The sequence below is a fragment of the Perognathus longimembris genome, chromosome 6 (assembly GCF_023159225.1).
Source record: "Perognathus longimembris pacificus isolate PPM17 chromosome 6, ASM2315922v1, whole genome shotgun sequence".
Taxonomy (NCBI): Eukaryota; Metazoa; Chordata; class Mammalia; order Rodentia; family Heteromyidae; genus Perognathus; species Perognathus longimembris.
The window spans coordinates 85467684-85488907 of NC_063166.1; the positions used below are offsets into that span (position 1 = coordinate 85467684).

The 21224-nt window shown below is 68.5% G+C and overlaps 2 protein-coding genes across 2 annotated transcripts in view; both read right to left on the reverse strand.

Moving 5' to 3' along the window:
• Positions 1-1197: 1197 nt before the first annotated feature.
• On the reverse strand, positions 1198-10217 carry LOC125353779 (RBBP8 N-terminal-like protein). Its single transcript, XM_048349433.1, is given in 12 exon segments — positions 1198-1322; positions 2604-2940; positions 3717-4158; positions 4160-4498; positions 4860-5020; positions 5202-5284; positions 5417-5559; positions 6678-6750; positions 7141-7253; positions 7703-7798; positions 8286-8328; positions 10141-10217. Coding segments are annotated over 12 exon segments (2016 nt in total). The 5' UTR covers positions 10202-10217.
• Positions 10218-10263: 46 nt separating this feature from the next.
• The window catches only part of Gata5 (GATA binding protein 5), a 31458-nt gene continuing 20497 nt past the window's right edge, over positions 10264-21224 (reverse strand). The window contains 3 exon segments of the mRNA XM_048349435.1: positions 10264-10268; positions 10312-10436; positions 13872-13886. Coding sequence (XP_048205392.1) covers positions 10264-10268; positions 10312-10436; positions 13872-13886 — 145 coding nt within the window.

Sequence of the window (21224 nt, forward strand, 5' to 3'; positions counted from 1 at the left end):
CCGAGGGCTTCCGGCCCGGATGGAAGCCCGGCGGCCGTCAGGACTCCCCAGGCACCTGTGCGGGTGTCGGTCCACCGGGCACCGAGGCTGACTCCTCCGGCAGGTTCTCGTGAACAGCTGCAGAAACAGGGGTTTACACACGGGTGCCCCCTTTGGATGTGTGCTCAGGAGGGGTACTGGGGGGTCAAAGGCGGGGTTGGGTTTTTTTTTTTTTTCTTCCAGTCCTGGGCCTTGGACTCAGGGCCTGAGCACTGCCCCTGGCTTCTTTTTGCTCAAGGCTAGCACTCTGCCACCTGAGCCACAGCGCCACTTCTGGCCATTTTCTGTATATGTGGTGCTGAGACTCGAACCCAGGGCTTCATGCATGCTAGGCGAGCACTCTACCACTAGGCCACATACCCAGCCCAGCAGTTTTGTTTTTAGTGTGTGAGCCTCCCTTCCCCTCTCGCCAGCCTTCGTTGTTTCTTCACGACTGCCATTCTGATTGAAACTTAGGAGTGCAGAGATTTTATTTTCTTTGGTGCCAGCCCTGGGGCTTGAACTCAGGGCTTGGGTGATGTCCCTGAACTTTTTTTTGCTCAAAGCCATCGCTCCGCCACTTGAACCACAGCTCCCCTTCCAGCTCTTTTGGTGGTTCATTGGAGTCGTATGGACTTTCCCGCCTGGGCTGGCTTAGACCCTGGATCCTCCGATCTCAGCCTCCTGAGTAGCTGGGATTGCGGGTGTGAGCCAGCGGCACCCGGGGTGGGTGGCCGCTTCTCTATCAGTGGACCTTTGTGAGGTATGGGAATGTCTCCTTCACAGGTTTGTTGCCCAAGGCCTCTGGGGCAGCCTGGGAGGACACCGTGTGCCCGGCCCTCCCTCAGCTGCACAGTGGTTTTCCCGGATTCCATGAGGGGGCGCCCGAGACCATTGTTCAGAGCTCCGTGCTCCATCATGAGGGCTGGAGAGAGGGCCTCCGGGGTCTGGCGTGGTTCACAGCATTTACCGTTGGGGGGCACTGTCCCCACAAGGCAGCAAGGTGGGTCTGCACCGGGGCCTGAGCAGCCGTCCCTGCCCGTGAGGGCAGGGCAGGGGGCAGGGCCATCTTGGCCGTGCCAGTCCCTCTTGGACCCAGGCCCACAGCCGTGCTGGCTGAGTGATCTGACTGGTGCCTCTGCAGACGCCACATCTGAGGGTGCGGCCCTCCTGGCCTGGCTAGGTCTCCCGGCGGCCGTTGCCAGGGGAGGGGCTGCGGTCCTCAGGGCCTGGTGGGCTCTCAGGCTCCTCGGCTGCTGTCAGGGGCTCCCTGGATTTCCTCCCTTGGGATGGCTTCTTACAAGCTGTGGGAAGTGGACTGACATCAGACGGAGGCGTGGTGGTGGCCTGTGGCCTGTGTGTCCTTAGAGGAGACTGGCTCTCAAAGAGAGCCGCGACCTTAGCTCAGGAGAGCCCGCCTGGGTGAAGTTGGCCAGTTACCACGGCTTCTGGGGTGCAGGGGGGGCACGGGAGAGAGGACTGTGAGGATTTGGCAAAAGAGGCTCTTGGCAGATGCTGAGGTAGGGCCTGACCCCAGGGGTCCCTCACGGCCCTGCAGAGGGCCTGGGAGGGCCTGAGAGCCAGAGTCCCTGCACGACCCCTGTGACCTTGTGACCTGACCTCTTCCACCTGCCGGGCACCGCTGACCTCGCCCTTCCCACTCCGCTCGGCACAAGGTGCGGTTTGGCCAGCGCCAGGCTTGTGAGGTGCTGGGCCGGGCAAGTGCCGCCTGCTGAGAGCCTGCGGCCTGGGGAGCCCCGCCCTGGCCGGGCCAGGAGGACGGGGGGCGGGGAGGAGGACAGCACCCTACACACAACGGGCTGCACACGCATGGCGGGGCCTGGAAAAGGCATAGGGCAGGTTCCACATGCATGCACGGAACAGCCTGGAAAGGAACCAGGAACCGGCCAGACACACGTGTGCACGGAAGGGCCTGGGAAAGGCACAGGACAGGTTCCACAGACGTGCACACGGAAGAGCCTCGAAAGGACACAGGACAGACCCCACGCTCACGTGCGTGGAAGCGCCTGGAAAGGCCACAGGTGTGCGGCCTGTGCTCGGAGCACAGCCGGGCCTCAGCCACCTTCCAGGAAACAATGGCGCATTGTGGTGGCCCCAGCTGCGAGAGCTGGAGTCCTGGTTGCACAAATCCCAGGGCTGCCCAACTGTTAGCTTAGGTGTTCAAAGCCTCTGCCCTTGTGCGCAGAGCAGGAAATGGAGGTGTGGCCTGACACCCCGGGACCAGGGCCGCCGCCGCAGCCTTCTTGGGAGGAGCAGAGCCCCCGGCACCACCCTGGGTAACAGCGAGCCGCCCTGTTCCAGGTGGGAGCCGGCACCCCTGGGGGGAGGGGGGCACGGTTGCTCCTGCCGGAAGGTGATGGAGGGCTGCGATGTCATCACCTGCGGGGGGGGGGGCAGCCTGGTGATGGCGGCCCCCAGCCCGCTGAGAGCCAGCCCTCTCCCAGGGGAGGGAGCAGGTAGAGGACGCGGAGGCGCGAGGGCGGGCGTGGGGTCAGGCCTGGCGGAGGCGGCCGGGAGGGGTGGGAGGGGAGGGCCGCGGCCCCGCCCGCCCCGCGCTGACGCACCTGTGTCCTCCGCGTCCGGGGCCCTCTTCCTCTTGTGTTGCAGGTCCTGCCAAGGCCCCTGCCCCGGCGTGCTCCGTGTGGGGCTCGCCTCGGAGCCGGCGTCCGCCTGGGCGCCGTGGGTGCCCCCCGGGGATGCGGTGGACGCCCCTGGCGGGGCCGCCGCACCGGGGCCGGCCCGGGAGAGGGGTTGGGGATCCCCCTCGCGGTCCGCGGCGGCAGGTGCGTCCCGTCCGTCCGAGTCTGCCCTCTGCCCTCTAGCCTCGCTGGGCTCTGGAAGACGCAGGGAGGGGGCGGCTTGGCTGGTGGCCAGGGAGGAGACGCCAGGGGGCCCGGTTGCCTGTCCTCGGGTTCCCGCTGGCCGGAGGCAGGCCGGACTGCGATCCAGGCCTGGCCTGCGGCGGGGGGTGGCCGAGTGCTGTTACCCAGCGGTGGCGCAGGTCCCCCCCCCCCCCACACTCCTCCTCGGGGCTCACCTTACCCGGGGACCAGTCCCCGCCCATCCTCCGCGGGCCGCGCACCAGCCCGCGTCCCCCTCCAGCCTCACCTTCGGTCCCGCCAAGAAAGGGCTGTCTGCGCGGGGACCCTGGACGCGGTGGCGGGGCTTCCTGGGGGCGGGGAGGAAGTGGCCTGAGCACCGTGGGGTCGCCCTCCGCCTCTCGACTCTGGATGCAGCCTGGGTAGACCCCATCTCGGGGCTGTGGGTGACGCTCAGCCCTCGCCCCCCGCCTTTGAATTCTTTTGGTGCTAGTACTGGGTCTTGAACTCGGGGCCTGGGCACTGTCCCTGAGGGTTTTTTTTTTGCTCAAAGCCAATGCTCTACCACTTAAGCCACTTCTGTTTTGCTTGTCTGTTTTTTTTCTGAGCAGTTTATTGCAGATGAGAGCCTTACAGACTTTCCCTGCCCAGCTGGCTCCGCTTCCGCTTTTTGGTGGTTAAGCGGAGACAAGAGTCTCATGGACTTTCCTGCCGAGGATGGCTTTGAACTGAGGTCCTCCGAGCTCAGCCTCTGGAGTAGCTAGCACGACAAGGAGCCACTGGCGCCTGGCCAACCCCGGCCTTTCTCATGGCAACAAAGCACTCGGTGCTCTGGGGTGGAGGAAGAGGGCAGCTCACCGCCAGCACGGACGCCAGCCTAGAGTTGGGGGGCTCGGAGGCTGCGGGCAGGGACGGCGTCCTTACCGTGGGAAGGGGGGATTCTTCAGGCTCCGTCTCTGTGGTCCCCTCGGTGCCGTTGCTGAGTGCCGGGCGGGGACTGGGGGCCGGGGGTGCGCGCGGGGCGGGCTCCGGACTGCAGGTGGGGGCGGCGGCCGGGCTGGGGGGTCGGGGCCGGCCAGAGGACTCGGAGTTCCGGCCGCGGGCCGGGTCCGAGAGGTCCAGGGGTTTGTCCCAGCTGTAGTCCCGAGGGGCGGCGCCCTCCTTTTCCCGGAGGCTGCCGGGGCCCGTAGGGGGCGGGGGCCACCTGCCCAGAGGGGCCGCGGTGCCGGCTCCCAGCACCTCCCCCCCGGGGCCGTCCGAGTCCGAGCCAGCCGCCGGGGAAGCGGGCGCCTCTCGAGGGGGGGGGCGCGCCCCTTGGCCTGCTCGCCCGGGCCCGCGCCCACAGGTGCTGCTGGGCCAGCAGCAGGTGCAGCGCCCCCTCCAGCCGCGGGTCCTGCATGCCCACCAAGGCGCTGGGCAGGCCCGGCGGGCCCGCGGGCTCCTCCCAGGCCTCCGTGTGCTGGGCCTTCGGGCCCGGGGGCTCGGGGCTGCGGGGGCCCCCCGCGGGGGCCGGGGCGCGCGGGCGGGGGCCGCGCAGGCGCAGGGCCGGCGGGCGGCTCAGCAGGCAGAGGCGGTCGGCCTGAAGGGAGCGCTTCAGGGCCTCGAGGGCCAGGGCGGAGGTGCGGGAGGCCGGCAGGAAGCTGCGGGAGGGAGAGCCGGGCCGCGCCGGCGGTCAGCGGCGACCCGCGGGGGAGGGAACCGGGGCCCAGGGCGGCGAAGCGGGCTGCCCCAGGGTACGGGAGCCTAGCGGGGCACCGGCTACCTGCCCCGCGGCGGCCCCCCCTCCACCGCCCCCTCCCTGACCCAGACGGGGGCCGGGCCTCGCAGGGCGCGTCTGGGCACCCTTCCTGGACATGGCTGCCCCTCCCCCAGCGGGACCGCCCAGGCGTCCACACGAGCCACACATCCAAGCTGGGCAGGGCCCCGAGGGGCGGCGCTGGGGCCCCGGGCGGCACGGGGGGCGGGGATGGAGAGACGCCCTAGGCGGCGGAGGGGCCTCACCTGTCCAGGGCGCTGTGCTCACAGGCCGGGCTGGGCGGGCTTCCGGTGGCGGTGAGCGGCGGGGTCACCCTGGCGGGGCCGCAGTCCGCAGGGCAGGCCCGGGACCCAGGCCGCACCACGGCCACGGTCGAGTGCAGCTGGTTGGAAATGCGCTGGGGGCTCTGTGTGTGTGTGGGGGGAGGAGGTCAGCCCGGAGGGGGCGACCGGGCTTGGGGTGCCCCCACCCGCCAGCCTGGCCTGCTCCCGTGGCCCGCAAAGCTCAGGGTCCCGGGGTGGCAGGGGCGGGCCCGCGTGGGGTGCCGTGGCTGCCCCCCGGAGTGGCGGTCGGGGCCCGGCCCTCACCACGTCTGGCGTGCAGGGCTCAGGCAGGCTGGCGCGGGGGGAGATTTTAGTCCCGGGTGAGGTCCTGTAGCCCGCCGGCTTGTCTGTGTCGGGGGAAGCGGGGTGTGGGCCAGGGAGCCACCTGGAGCTGGCTGCTCGCCCGGGCCGGGTGGGCGGGGCCCCTGGGTGTCCGGCCCCCTGGCCCCTCCCCGCCGGCGCCCCTTCTCCCGGCGGACCTGCGTCAGGGGGGTCCTCCTCGGCCTCCTCGGGGCCGCCCGGGGGCTTCTCAGGGACGGACTTCCAGCTGCCGGGGGAGGGGAGCGGCGGTGGGGACGGGGGGTCTGGGCTGCCCTCCCTGGCCAGCGGCACCATTCTGTCCCTGGAGGGAGGCAAAGGTGGGGTGAGCAGAGGCCAGGCCGCCGGCCCCGGAGGGCCAGGGCCCCCGTGGGGCCGCGGGGCCTCGGCAGGGGCCCAGGTCCTGGGAGACAGCCCCCCACACGTCAGCCTCGCTTCCCGCGGCTCCTAGAGGCATGTGGGGCCGGGGTGGTCACGGGCCGGGGTGGTCACGGGCCGGGGTGGTCACGGGCTGGGGTGGTCACGGGGCCGGGGTGGTCACGGGCCGGGGTGGTCATGGGGCCGGGGTGGTCATGGGGCCGGGGTGGTCAGGGGGTCGGGGTGGTCACGGGGCCGGGGTGGTCAGGGGCCCGGGGTGGTCACGGGGCTGGGGTGGTCACGGGCTGGGGTGGTCACGGGGCCGGGGTGGTCACGGGGCCGGGGTGGTCAGGGGGTCGGGGTGGTCACGGGCCGGGGTGGTCAGGGGCCCGGGGTGGTCACGGGCCGGGGTGGTCAGGGGGTCGGGGTGGTCAGGGGGCCGGGGTGGTCAGGGGGTCGGGGTGGTCAGGGGGTCGGGGTGGTCACGGGCCGGGGTGGTCAGGGGCCCGGGGTGGTCACGGGCCGGGGTGGTCAGGGGGTCGGGGTGGTCAGGGGGCCGGGGTGGTCAGGGGGCCGGGGTGGTCAGGGGGTCGGGGTGGTCAGGGGGTCGGGGTGGTCAGGGGGTCGGGGTGGTCACGGGCCCGGGGTGGTCACGGGGCCGGGGTGGTCACGGGCCCGGGGTGGTCACGGGCCCGGGGTGGTCACGGGCTGGGGTGGTCACGGGCCCGGGGTGGTCACGGGGCCGGGGTGGTCACGGGCCCGGGGTGGTCACGGGCCCGGGGTGGTCACGGGCCCGGGGTGGTCACGGGCCCGGGGTGGTCACGGGCTGGGGTGGTCACGGGCTGGGGTGGTCACGGGGCCGGGGTGGTCACGGGGCCGGGGTGGTCACGGGCTGGGGTGGTCACGGGCTGGGGGTGGTCACGGGCTGGGGTGGTCACGGGCTGGGGTGGTCAGGGGGTCGGGGTGGTCAGGGGGCCGGGGTGGTCACGGGCCGGGGTGGTCACGGGGCCGGGGTGGTCACGGGCCCGGGGTGGTCATGTCTGGTCCCAGCGCCCTGCTACTCACTGCGGGCCCCGAAGTCGCTTCACCTCCTCCTTCAACGTCTCGTTCTCCTCCTTCAGCCCGTTCACTTCATTGGCTGCAAAGAGCAGAAATCCCCCCTGTAGCTGGGGGGGGGCCGTGTGGGGCGGGCAGGGGGGCTCCATCTCCCCTGTAGCTGGGGGGGGCCGCGTGGGGCGGGCAGGGGGACTCCCGCCGACTCCTTGCTGTGGCTCTGGGCCCGGGGCTCCGCGCGCGGCAGGCTTCCTCCCGGGCCGTGACTGAACGCACCGTGCGCCTCCGGTCTGGGAAGGGAGGAGGTGAGTGGCTTGCTCCCGGGGCTCCTTCCAAGGGGCCTTGTCCTTCGTCGCCAGCAGGACACTGCGCCCCTCCAGAGAGGCGGCTGCGGCCGGAGGGCAGGGCCCCCCTCCCAGAGGCTGGCACGGGGTCCTCCTGAGAGTGGGGTACGGGGCGGGGCGGGGAGACTCACTGAGGACGCAGAGGCGCTGCAGGCTCTGCAGGTGCGCGCTCTCCAGCTCCAGCTGCTTCTTCCTGGCCAGCTCCTGGGTGACCTTGCAGCGGTCGCACAGACCGGCCCTCAGCCTGGGGGGGGGGGGAGGCTGTGCAGAGTGGAGGCTGCGGCCTCTCACCGCCCAGCTGTGGCGCCATCACCCCCCTCTCCCAAGCTGTGTTTCCCGAACCCCCAGACCTGACCCCCACCCCGTGGGCTTAGTGTCCCGAGTTCAGCGGGCAGTCCTGGGTCTTGAACTCAGGGCCTGAGCACTGTCCCTGAGCTGCTTTTGCTCAAGGCTAGCACTCTGCCCCTTGAGCCACAGCGCCCCTTCTGGCTTTTCCTGTGTATGTGGTGCTGGGGAATCGAACCCAGGGCCTCGCGCTCGGCACGCGAGGCGAGCGCTCCGCCGCCAAGCCGCCTTCCCAGCCCCTTGGGAAGGGGTCTTGAAAGCGTGGGTCTGTGGAGGCTGCCCTGGAGACACCTGCCTGGCTTGATGTGTGCCAGCGGCTCCCAGACGCCCCCGCGGGGAGCCCCTCACCTGTTCTCCAGCGCCCGCAGGTTCTCCTCCAGCACCTTCTGCTGCTCCCGGAGCTGCTGGTTCTTGGCGAACAGCTCCTCCACTCTCTGTGCCTCCCTGCGGGGAGCAGCCACGGTGGAGGAGAGGCCGACTGGCCGAGGCCTTCGCAGCCCTGGTTTGGGGGGTTCCCGGGCCTCCTCTCTGTAGGGACCCGCCTGGGAGGGGGACCTTGTGGGGCCAGGCCTCCCCCCCAACCCCAGACGCCAGCGGCTCCCGGAACCTCGGAGCCACCGTAGCTACTGCCCATGCGGACTGCGGCTGGCCTGGAGGGAGGACGGGGGACCCGCTCGCCGTCTAGGAACACGGAGGCCACGGTCTCAGGCCGCCCGGCGCTGTGGAGCCTCTGGTGGAGGAGCTAGCCCTGCCCGCTCGAGGCCCCTCCTCTGTCGCCTCCATGATACCTCTCCTTGCCCAATGTGCTCACCCCCCACGCGCACGCCAGCCTCAGTTTCCCTTCTGGGAGGGCACCCCGGGGCTGTCTGGGTGGCTGTGCCCGAGGCTGCCTTGCTGCCCCTTCCTTTCTGGCCCAGCCTGGTTGACTCACCGGCACCGCTCAGAATTCAGCTCCAGAAGCTTGCTCTGCAGGCCTAGAGGCAGAGAGGGGCCCGGTGAGGGCCAGCCCCCCCACCCCCACCCCCCAGCCCCTCACCGGCGGCGCCTTCGGTGTCGGCTGACACGCGGGTCCTGTGGACCCCGCCGTGGGCCACAGTGGGCTCCCTGGCTGTGGTCGCTGCTCAGGGCTCTGCCTGGGCCCCGCCCCGTCTGTGCTGTCTGAGGCTGCGGTCTGCTCCCTGCCGTGGGGTCTCTGGTCTCTGCTTGGGGACGGCCGGGAGCCCGTGCTGGAGATCACCAAGGGAATGTGGATGACGTCCAGCGACGTTTTGTTTTGAGCTAGGGTCTCACTACGTAGCCCAGGTTCACCCCAGACTCACGATGTATGTGCCCCGGCCCCTTAGTGCTGGGATTGCAAGTCTGCGCCACTGTCCCGGGCTCCAGGAACCACAGCTGCCTGACGGGGATCTGGAGGGGGCGGGGGGCTCACATCTGCCTCCCTTTGCTGCCCTGACCTCTGCGTCGAGTCTATTCTGCCTCATGCAGACACCGACTGCCTGGCGCTGGTCTCTTCCTGCACCCCAACTCCTGCCCCCGGTTCCTGTGCCCTGGCTCCGGCCCCTGCCCCCCGTGCCCTGCCCCCCGCCCCCGCCCCCCTGTGCCCTGCCTCCTGCCCCCGCCCCCCACCCCCTGCCCCCCATGCCCTGCCTCCCGCCCCTCGCCCCCTGGCCCCTGCCCCCAGTGCCCCTGTGCTCCTGGGCGCCCGTCCCCCAGGCTTCCTCTCGTTTCGGGCACTCTGTGGCAGGCCCAGCCTGCCGGGACCCCGTCCCATCATCTGACTGGGATCTGCTCTGACCCAGGTGCCCCGCCTCAGTCAGGGCGTAGGGAGCAGTGGGGCCGTTGGACGGGGCTGCTGTACGCAGGGGCGGGCCTGGCGCTGCGGTGTGTTGAGTGTGCGAGCATGCGTGCGTGTTGTGCGTGTGTGCGCAAGCGTGGAAGGTGACAATGGGGCACAGGCGTGTGGGGCTCGGGGCGAGGATCCCGACGGGAGGGGGTGCCCACGCTGTCCCTGCACTGCTCCGGAGGCCTGGGGAGCCGGGATTGCGTCTGTGGGGGCAGATGGCCTTGCGGCGCGGGCTCCCCCCTCTCATCACCTCTGATCCTCGCCACACAGGAGGCCGAGGTCTGAGGGTGGCGATTCGAAGCCAGCCAGGGCAGGAAAGTCTGTGAGACTCTTTTTTTTTTTTTTTTTTGCCAGTCCTGGGCCTTGAACTCGGGGCCTGAGCACTGTCCCTGGCTTCTCCTTGCTCAAGGCTAGCACTCTGCCACGTGAGCCACAGCGCCCCTCCTGGCCGTTTTCTATATATGTGGTGCACTCTTGCCACTAGGCCATATTCCCAGCCCCTCTGTGAGACTCTGACCAAAAAGCTGGAAGTGGCGCTGTGGCTCAACTGGCGGAGCGCCAGCCTTGAGCTGACAAGTGGCAGGGCGGTGCTCAGGCCCACAAACGGAAGCGAGGTGTCTCCAGAGGCGCCCTGGCAGGGCCTTCGGGGCCGACGCTCGGTTTCCGCCTGGAGAACTCAGCGTGAACACACTGGGGGCTGGCAGGGCAGGTGGCCGCAGACCCCAGGGGCCCCTCCCCGCGGGCCGGGCGCCCCGCGTGGGTCAGGATGGCGGCGCCGGCGGGGGCTCTGGCTCCGGGCGCTTCGCAGCTCCAGCCCTGAGCCCGCCCCCTCTCACCGGCCAGGACGCGGGTCCCAGAGGCCGTGCAGGGCACCCGCTGGCCCGCCCGGGCCCGGGATCCCTTGCCCGGGGAGGGCTGCGAGGCTCTGCCGCCCGCCGCTCACCTAGGACTTCCTTCTCGTGGACGTCCTTCAGCCGGTTCAGCGACTCCATGAAGCTCTCCATGGCCCTGCGCCCCGGCTGCCCCCTGGGCGGGGGGGGGGGCGGGGCGTCTGCTGCCCCCGTCTTCAGCCTGCCGGGAGGGAGGGGACAGAGGTGCGCTTGGCAAGGGCCACGGCTGCAGAGCACAGCGGGGACCGCAGGTCTGCAGTGCTGGGGCGGCCCCCGAGGGTCAGGCGGCTGGCCAACCCGGGTGGGGTGAAGAGGGTCAGAGGGGCTTGGCGGGCGGGGGGGTGAGCTGCTCTGGCCTGCGAGAGGCGTCCCCCCTCCCAGCAGACTGCGGAGTGCCCGCCTGCACAGGGAGCAAGCTCAGCCTGTCATCATGGAACCTGCTCTGAGGAGAGCCCAGAGCAGAGCAGAGCAGCCCCGGTCCCCTTGCATGTGTGCAACACGCACGCGCGCGTGCACGCACATGCACACACACGCACACGCATGCGAGCACACACACACCATCTGCATGGCCGTGCTCAGCCCGATGAGAATGTACACACACACGCACACACACACACACACACCATCTGCATGGCTGTGCTCAGCCCAATGAGAATGCACACACACACACGTACACACGCACACACCATCTGCATGGCTGTGCTCAGCCCGATGAGAATGTACACACACACACGTACACACGCACACACCATCTGCATGGCTGTGCTCAGCCCAATGAGAATGCACACACACACACGTACACACGCACACACCATCTGCATGGCTGTGCTCAGCCCGATGAGAATGTACACACACACGCACACACACACACACACACCATCTGCATGGCTGTGCTCAGCCCGATGAGAACGCACACACACACGCACACACACACACACCCCATCTGCATGGCCGTGCTCAGCCCGATGAGAACGCACACACACACACGCACACACGCACACACACCCCATCTGCATGGCTGTGCTCAGCCCGATGAGAACGCACACACACACACACACACGCACACACCCCATCTGCATGGCTGTGCTCAGCCCGATGAGAACGCACACACACACACACACACGCACACACACACCATCTGCATGGCTGTGCTCAGCCCAATGAGAACGCACACACACACACACACACACACGCACACACACACACAGGTGCACACAGACACAGCTCACAGGCATCACCCTGGCCACATCTCAGGGACCCTCTCTACAGATGGGGAAACCGAGGCTTAAAGAAGTCATGTCCCCACCTCAGTCACACAGGGCATTGAGCTGTTTCTGGGGCCCTGCATGCTGGACGGCCCCCCGTGGGGGGCTGGGGCGTTTTCTGATGGCTGGCTTTGCCTTCCCAAGGGGCCTGAGAGGTGAGATGGAGGCTGGGAGCCCTGGCTCGGGCCACTGGCAGCTGGCAGAGCAGGGCGGGGAAGGGGCTGAGTGGCAGCCCTGGAAATTCCACCCCAACTGGCCCAGCCTCTGGCCCTGGCTCCCGCGCCGGCTGCGTAGGCTGGGCTGCTGCCCGTGCGGAGCCCCCCGGGGGTGCCCGCGGCCCGGGACAGGCCTGCCCGTGGTCGCACGTGGTGCGGAAGCCCCCCCGGGGGTGCCCGCGGCCCGGGACAGGCCTGCCCGAGGTCGCACGTGGTGCGGAAGCCAGCCTGGTGGTCCAAGGCTCGCTCACCCCCAAGGGCTCCTCTCTGAACCCCACCCCCAAGGCTGCCTGGCCGCCCCGCGGGTTTCAAAGGACAGCAGGAAACACTCCGGTGGGCGGGGCGGGGCAGGGCGGCGCTGGGCGTGGAGCCGGATGGGGGCCTCCTGGGAGGACACTCACCCCCCAGGGACGCATGGCCACGCTGTCCCCGGGCAGAGCCAGCCAGCGGTGGCTGACATTCCCAAGGCCATTGCACGACTTCCTCGGTGAGCAGGTGGGGGACACACACTGGTCCCAAACCACGTGGCATCCCATCTCCTGCCACCTCTGGCGTGGCCTCGTCCCTCACTTCGCCCTCCTGGAGCTTTGGGGGTCAAGGGAAGGAGGCGGAAGGAGGCGGGGTCCACCTGGGGGAGCTGCGAGCCTCGGGGCTTGCTGGCGTGGAATGAGCCAGTGGCCGGCCAGCTGGCTCTCCCCAGGGGGCTTGGTTTGGTTCTAGGGCTCACCAGAGGGGGCTGGGGGCCCTACTGAGGCGGGAACTGAAGGTGGGGGGCTCTCCAGCCTCGAGGCCTGGGGTGGCAGCTGTAGGAAGCTGTACACAGGATCCGGAGGTGGGGGGGTGGAGGGGGCGGAAGCCTGAACCCTGGGCCTTGGGGTCCCGAGGCGGGCTGAGAGGGGCCCCCGGCCTGGCAGTGGTGAGGAAGAGCGGGGTGCCCAACGCCCCTTCCTCTGTGGGTGAGGACACAGGGCCCCGGAGGTCAAAGCCGGCGGCCCCAGGCCTGCGTCTGTGCGGGGTGGATGCCCTGTCCCACCCGCCACGTTCCGCTGCACGCCGCTGAGAGCCGGTGCTCCTGCCGGTCCCCCCTCCCCCCCCCGCATTGACCAGGACCCAACGACACACACAGTCTAGGCCAGCGCTCCATCTTGAGCTGAGGGCTGCTGGAATGTCCTGGAACAGCCTCTCCTGTCCTGCCTCACCAGGAAGGACCCATTCTGCAGGTCCCGCCTGCCTGCCTGGACTCACCCCCTGGGGCCACCCTGGCCCTCGCCTGCTTCCCCGCCCCCTGCCCTCCCTGCCCCCTGGAGTAGCCTCTCAGAGGCCGGGGGCAGACCCCCCCTCCGCTGGCTGAGCCGCTAGCCCGGAGGCGGGCTGGCCCCTGTGCGGGTAACTCACACCGCCTCTCTGAGCCTGGCTGATTGTGTTTTTAAGCTGGGGAAAGCGATCCACCCCGGCCTCCTCTCCGGTCGCCTGGAAGCTCCCGCCGCGATCACGTGACCCGGGACGGCAGGCAGCTGGCGTCCGGGCCCCGAGTCCTCCCTCCCCGCAGCCCCCGGCGGGGTCCCTCCTCCGGGACCAGCTCCCGGGGCAGGGCCAGGGGAGCCTCTCCCCAGGGGCCGCCCGAGGCCCACCCAGCCCTGCAGGGCGGGGATAACGGCGGGAGCGGTGGGCGGCCGGCACGGGGCCGTACCTCCCTCCCACAGACCGGGCAGGCGGCCGCCGGGGTTGGACTTGATCCTGCCCCGGGGGGCAGCAGCCAGCCCCCGGCCCTGCGCTGCCCGCAGGTGAACTGTGCCAGCGTCCTGCCCTGCCAGGGCACAGAGTGGGGGCCCCAGGAACATCTGCCCAGGCTGAGCGCCCCTCGCCTCGGCCCCCTCCTGGTGACAGGTGCCCTGGCGGGGGGGGGGGGGCGGCTGAGGGACCGTCGGTGCGCCGCCTGGCCGTCCTCCGCCCCACACAGTCGCGGCGATGGGCACGGACAGGCCCGCCCGGCGCCTGGCCCTGTGTCAGGGCTTTCAGGCTGGGAGATGCTAAAACCCGTTGGCAGTTTTGCCTAGGAGGCTGCGCTGGGCGTGAGAGCCCGGCCGGCCCACTGCTAGGCGCCCCCTCTTCCTCCTGCCCGGGTCCTCGGGTCCTGGGGGCTGGGGCGGGCGTCCCGCTGGGCCTTGGAGGGGGAGCTGCCCGCCCGGCTCCGCGTGGCCCTGCAGCCCCGCGCGGGCTGCACACACGGCTGAACTCGGGCACGCGCCCGGGGATCCCCTCCGCGCGCACACCGCGTGCAAGCGCGCGCACGCCCGGAGGAACGAGGCCGCTCTGCAGCTCCAGGAACGGAGGCCCTGCAACCGGACTCCTCCAGGACGAGCCGGCCCTCCCAGCCTCCTGGCCTGGGGGCAGGGCCCGAGCGGGCGGCCTCCGCTCTGCCTCCCGCGGCCGGCCCGCGCCCCGGGCCTGGGGCTGAGCTGGGCATCTGCACCCACCCAACCCTGCCCCGCACCTTGCCCCAGATGGCGCTGGCTGGGGGGGGGGGGCGGTCCAGAGTGGCCTGAGGGGCCAGCAGCCCATTCCTCCTGTGTGCTAGAACCCTTCAGTGGACCGTGGAAACTTCCAGAGGCCACCATACCAGGCCAGGCCTGTGGCTTTGTGGTCCCGCCCCTGCCCAGAAAACCCACTGAGCCCTCCTCCTTTGCTTGTCCCTGGGACCAGGAATCCCCGAGCAGGGGCAGAGTCCCTCATGCCTGACAGCAGGTAGGCCTGGCCAGCCCCCCCCCGCCCCCCCCCCCCCCCCCGTCCCCTCCACACGACTCCAGCCTCCGCCTCCCTCGACAGAGCCCGGAGCTGAGCATTCCAGTCCCCCAGGGGCCCGTGACCCCCGCTCACCCTCTCCTTCAGCAGCCCCGCCTGGCATGGCCCGGTACTCACGCAGCCCTGGACGGGCCTCGACCTCCGGGGCCGGGGCCCAGCGCGCTCTACCCGGGAGAGATAGTGAGCAGAGTGAACTTGCACGGCGACAAGGCAGGATTTTGGCCAAACCCGCTTGACGAGTTTCTGATTCTCCCAGCCAGGAGCAGAACGGAGGCAGGGACTGCCCAAAGCCGCTCGGCAGGTTCGGCCATCTCCTGAAAAGTGGCAGAACCGGCCAGGCCTGGGCCGCATAGAGGCGGATTGTTTCCCTGGAATCCGCGCGGCCGGCGGCTCCATGGCCGCAGGGGGCGTCTGGCAGGGCCGGACGTGCTGGCCCAGGGGGGCAGCAGGGGTGGTGGAGGGGCGCGGGGAGCAGAGGTGGGGCTGAGTCTCCGGCCAGGGCAGCCCCCCCCCCGCAGGGCTACCCCCACAGGGCAACCCCCCCCCAGCTTTGGGCAGGTGAAATTCCCCTACCCAACCCCCTGTCTGTGTCTTGGGCACAAAAAACCCTGTCCTCAGAAATCCGGAGGGGCTCTGGCAGCAACCCTGCGGGGTTAGTGGGGTACTGCCCGGCCCTTTCCCCTTCGGGAGCGCTGGCTTCCGGCTCCTTGGCGATGTCGGGGACTGGCTGGGCCTCAGATCTGCCCAGGGACCAAGGTCAGAGGGTGGGCGGGGGGGGGGGTGGGGCCAGGACTGGCTGGGCGTCCCAGTCAGGTGAGCCAAGTGGGCTCCGGGTGGGGGGTCCGGGGTCGGAGGGACCCAGGGGGCTGTGGTTTCCCGGTTGTTCTCCAGATAGAGACATGGCCGTTGCATTCCTGCAGAAAAGGGCAGAGTGCTGCGGCTCGTCCCCCCCCCCCCGCCCAGACGGCCCCGGCTGGGGTGGGCACTGGACAGGGTCTGGCCCCTGCGTGGTCCTCCTGGCTGGACACTGGGAAGGGGACACGTGGGGTGCCCCCCCCAGGCCAGCCCCTTTGTCAGAGGTGTCGCCTTGCCCTGTGGTATGTGTGCCGGTGGACCCAGGCGGGTGGGCGGGGCTGGGGTGGGCACAGCCTGATGTGGGGGGCAGTGGGGCATAGGCTAGGGTGCACGGTGCATTGTGCCCAGGTGTGTGTTATGCTTGCTGTTTGTTGTACTCACCCCCAAATTGGCGTGTGGATATCGTAACCCCAGGGCTGTGTACTTGGAGGGGTGTGTGTGTGTGTGTGTGTGTGTGTGTGTGTGTGTGTTGGGAGGTGATTAGGCCATGGGAATGGAGCCTCAGGAATGGGGGCATTGCTCTTCGAGAAGAGGCCAAGAGCTCCCAGCCCCTGTGCCAGGTGAGGATCCAGTCATCTGGGAAGAAGGAAGCCAGTGGGGCCCCCACCTTGAACTTCCAGCCTCCAGGACGATGAGAAACAGACTTCTGCGGGTTCTCAGCCCCGCCCAGCCCCGGCGAAAGAGCGGGGGGACCGAGCGGCCTCTGCCTGCTGAGTGTGCACTGCTGGGATTGCAGCGTGTCCCCGGCGGCGTGTCCCCAGAAGCCTGTGCCGTGCTCCCGCCCCAGCTGGACCCGACTCTGCCCCGGGAGCGGGGCCTCCTGGGCTGGTGAGCCGAGGCCCCTCAGCGGCTCTGCAGAGCCGAGCTGGCACGCGAAGCCAGCCCGGGCGCGTGCTGCCCATTCGGGTCTCGGGCTTGGGCCTGGCTCTGATGTTAGTAATGGAACAGAAGCTGCGGGGCCACCCCGAAGCCCCGGGTTGATCATCACTCCCAAAGGGACAGGCCAGCGGGCAAACAACGGGGCCCAGACTGGTGAGGGGCATCCCGGTGCCCGTGGCTCCCAACCACGAAGTGAGCTGAGGGCTGGGCTTGGCTGACCAGGCCCGGGGAGGGAGCCGGAGCCCCGGGGAGGGAGCCGTCTGTGGCCTGAGGCCTCCCCAGGTGCCTGGGTCAGGACCGGCCGCAGAGGAAGGGCTGGGGGAACCGGCTGTTTCCTGGCTCATCTGAGCACACTTATCTATACCCAGTGAGTTAACATCAACTTGGTTTTATGCAAATTGTGTCAAGTAATTTCCATTTCCCTCCTTTCCTCCCTCCCTCCTTCCTTTTCCCTCCCTCTCTTCCTTTTTCTTTTGTTGCTTTCTTTGCCGGTGGGTCATGGGGCTTGAACTCTGGGCCGGGGCGCTGTCCCTGAGCGCTTCAGTTCAGAGCTAGTGTTGTCCCATTTGAGCCACAGCACCACTTCTGGTTTTCTGGTGGTTAATTGGAGATAAGAGTCCCAGGGACTTGCCCGCCTAGGCCGGCTTTGAACCGTGCTCCTCAGATCTCAGCCTCCTGAGTAGCTGGGCTGACAGGCCTGAGCCGCTGTTGGCCAGGTTTTTTTTTAAAGATGAGCTCCTGCTATGTCGTCCAGGCTGGTGTCGAACTCCTGGTGTTAAATGTCCCTGTTCAGCTAGCGCTAGGGTTTGAATTCCGCTTCAGTGACATTCCAGTCTTCTTTTGTTATTCCAGGTGGGCTCTCCCGTGTACGCCGGGGCTAACCTAGACTGCAGTGTTACTTGTGCCTTTTTCCCTAGCTGGGGAGGCGGGTAGAGGTGTGCCCTGTTGCGCTCATTGGTTGAGGGGGGCCTCACTCATTTTGTGGTGGCCCCTGACCTATGACCCTCCTCACCTCCTGAGCACCGGGCTGGGCACCAGGCCCAGCCAGGGGAGTGGGAAGGAGTCACTTAGGGTAAGTTCATGTTCTAGACATGCTCCTCTGTGTCCCCCGCCCGGGCCGGGGGGACCCAGCCCCGGTCCATCCACAGCCTTGCTCTTTGTGGGTGCCTGGAGTAGGAGCGGCTGGGAGGAGGGGGTCCCCCGGGGAGAGCGTCCTGGCAGAGAGCGTCCCCGTGGAGAGCGAACCCCGTGTCCCCGTGGAGAGCGTCCCCCGGGGAGAGCGTCCCGGTGGAGAGCGTCTCCACTGGGACACCCATCACACGTGTGTACTGGGAGAGCTGGGCGCCCTCTGTGTGTGTGCACACGTGTGTGTACTGGGAGAGTTGGGGAGCCGTGTGTGCGCGTGTGCGTGTGTGTGGACTGGGAGAGCTGGGGCGCCCTCTGTGTGTGTGTGTGCACGTGTGTGTGGGGGGGGCTGGGAGAGCTGGGCACCCTCTGCGTGTGTACGTGTGTGTGCACACGTGTGTGTGCACGCGTGTGTGCGCACGTGTGTGTGCACGCGTGTGTGCGCACGTGTGTGTGCGTGTGTGTGTGGGCTGGGAGAGCTGGGGCGCCCTCTGTGTGTGTGTGCACGTGTGTGTTTGCGTGTGGGGGGCTGGGAGAGCTGGGCACCCTCTGCGTGTGTGCGTGCACGTGTGTGTGCACGCGTGTGTGTGTGTGCGTGTGGGGGGGCTGGGAGAGCTGGGGCGTCGTGTCCCTCCTGCACTGGGCATCAACTCCAGGCTCCAGTGTCCAGGCTCGGAGACAGCGTGACAAACCCGCAGCCCACGCCGCACTGCGAGGCAGATCGCAGCCTTGATGCCCGCTCTCTGGTCAGTGTGCGCGTGCATGTGTGCATGCACATGAGTGTGCGTGTGTGTGCATGCGCACACGTGCATAGGACCCCAGCTTCAGAGAGCAGGGCTGGCACCAGGACCCAGCAGATCGAGATTATTCCTGGGCCGGGCAGCTGCCTTGGCAGCTTGCGGGTGGACCTGCCCGCCCCCCAGGGAGGGCTCCCCAGGGCTGGACCCGCCCCCCCGCCCGCTGGGGAGGGCTCCCGAGGGCTGGACCCACCCCCCCGCCCCCCAGGGAAGGGCTCCCGAGGGCTGGACCCACCCGCCCCCCGGGGAGGGCTCCCGAGGGCTGGACCTGCCCCCCCACCCCCCGGGGAGGGCTCCCGAGGGCTGGACCCGCCCCCCCGCCCCCCGGGGAGGGCTCCCGAGGGCTGGACCCGCCCCCCGGGGAGGGCTCCCGAGGGCTGGACCCGCCCCCCGGGGAGGGCTCCCGAGGGCTGGACCCGCCCCCCCGCCCCCCGGGGAGGGCTCCCCAGGGCTGGCCGTGGCCTCCTGGTCTGCTTCCTGGGCCAGCTGGGGGCGAAATGCCCAGCCCTGGGTGAGGCCGTCGGGGCTTTTATCCCCAGCGAGGAGGGCAGGCAGATAAGGCTTCAAAGGCGGCTGCTTAGAAACGCGCTCCAGAGCTGCCAGCCGCCGCTGTTTGTGTTACTGGACGCACAGATAAGGGTGGGCTGGGCTGGGCGGGGCCCCGCGACCCTGCAGCCCTGGCCCCAAGATAAATGGGTCACCTATTAATGGGGCCCGCAGTGGGGAGTCTGGGGCCCAGTCCCCCCTCCCCCCGCCCCCTCCCCCCCCGCAGGCACACGTGGAAGCTGGAGGTGTGCGCACCGGGTAGGGGGGTCGGGGGGAGGGTGTGTGTGGGGGGGACAGGGGGCTGGGACAGCGGGGCGGCGAGCGCCCGTCCTCAGCGTTTACAGTCCCACTGGGGTGCCGGGGACCCGGGACTCTTTGCTGATTATTTTGGGCTTCTTTGGGAATGTTCTAGAATCAGATGGCCTACGTGGTTGTTCAGACTTGTGACCATGCGAGGTGCCACACCGTTGTTGGAAGACGGCTAGAAGTTGGCCAGGTGCCCGTGGCTCGTGCCTGTAATCCTAGCTCCTCCGGAAGCTGAGATCCAGGGGACTTAGGTTCAAGGCCAGCCCAGGCAGAATAATCCACTACACTCCTTGGGCCTGTCGCTGTCCGCTTCCCGCGTCTGTGGACCTGACTGGGCGGCCCGGGCAAACGGCATCATGAGGCCCGTGGCCTTTGTGTCCGACTCTTGCTGAGCTTGCTGTTTCCAAGTTGCTGGACATGTCCACCAGCCGATTCCTTCTTGGGGCTGCCCGGCCTTCCCTCGGGTGAGGGGTCGGGTTGCGTAGGTCTCCGTCGGCTGGTGGGCATCCGGGTTGCTGTCCTGCTGGCTCTGGTGGACAGTGCTCCTTGAACCTGCAGGTGGGTTATTTCTGGCCTTCTCTCTGTTCATCCGTTTGAAGCGGGGCCTTGCTCTGTAGCCGGGCTTGGCTTTGCCCTTGACACCCGCCCGGCTTTGCCCCACAGGGCAGTGCTGGGATTATAGGCACGCACTGCTACATCCCGCTTTCGGGTGCCACGTTTCTGTTGCACCGTTTGCTTTTTGCCGCGTTTGGCACAGGCCTGGGGTGGAGGTGCTGGGCACAGAGTGGCTCCGTGTTTAACTCTCTGAGGGACAGTCGGGGGTTCGGATTGTAAATGCGCAGCTAAGAGCCACCCGGAGCCGTCAGCCGTACACGGCCCCCGGGGGGAGCGCAGGGATTGCTTCTGCGTGGGCATCTCCAATGACCTCAATAAACGTTCCCACCAAGACCCGTGCCTGTGGCTCACCCCTGTAATCCCAGCTCCCCAGGAGGCTGAGGTCTGAGGATCAAAGCACGAAGCCAGCTGGGGCAGATAGATCTGTGGCTCTTGCCTCCAATTAGCCAGCAAAAAGCCGGAAGTGGAGGCATGGCTCAAGTGGCGGAACATCAGCCTTGAGAGAAAAGGCCAGTAGATAGCCAGACCCTGAATTTCAAGCCCCAGTCCCAGCACCCACCAACACTTCAGTTCAAAATATCGAAATGCGATGATGTCTCTTGATTATCATAGGTTTAGAGTCTCTGCTCCCAGCCATGGAGAGACCCCCCCTTCCTCTCCCCCTGAAGGCCGGGCTAGCCTTGGCCTCCCCCTCCCCCCAGCTCAGCTCCCTCCCGCCTCAGAACACACCTGTGCAGGTGCGTGGGGCAGACCACTGGTTTCTAGGCTTCCTTTGTAGGGGAGGCCGCTCCCAGGGGTGCGGGGTGAGCTGGGGAACCGTCTGGGGGCCCCGGAGGGGCCTGCAGGGCTGTGGAGGCAGAGGGGGAGGGCAGGGGGGAGGAGAGGGCCACAGGGAGGCCAGGTGGCCAGTCTGGAGCCTCCTTGCCCGGCTCTGCTCCGGGAAGCACGGACTTGTTTTTCTGCTCCCGGGTCCCCTGGCTCGAGGCAGGGATGGCCACATTCCCGGGCCTCGGGGGGCCTCGGGGGCCGGGACGCAGGGCCGCTGGTCAGGACGACTTGCTCGGTGACTTGGAGGGAGGGCAGGCGGAGAGGGCCTCAGAGGCGTCGGTGACGGGAACAATCTCAGGGCTGCGCTGGGCTGTCTGCCGGCTCCTCACAGATCATAAAACCGCGCCGGCGTCCGCCCAGATGTTGTAACCCAGGCCGCGCGGCCAGGGCTTGGTGTCAGAAAGCCGGGTCCAGGCACCGCGGATCCAGCGCACATCATAAAGATACAGTAATGGTCTCGGTGCCTTCAGAGAGATACTAATATTGTTGGTTTATGAGAAATGAGACTGGAAAATACGGAAAGTCAGAACGTTATGGTTGAGAAACACACAACACAGAAGCGGTTAACTAATGACAATGGTGGGAAGAGGGGCCCAGATCTCCGGCCCTGGGTCTCGGTGTCCGGGACTCGGGGTGCGGCGTCTCCGCTGGGGTCTCCGGGGTCTTGATGACTCTGGGCGCAGTGGCTGTCGCTGAGGCTTTGCTGGGAGCGGGGCACAGGAGGGCCGTCTGCGGGCTGGCTCTCTCGCTCAGCGTGGGGGGGCCCTGTGCCCGTGGGGAGGGGGAAGGGGTCCCCGGGAACGCAGGCGAAGCTGGGAGTTTCAGTGGCTTGTGTGTGGCTCAGGGAAGGCCTCAGGAGTAACAGCGGTGCCGTCAAAGCCCGGGTTCCGTGTCACTTAATGCG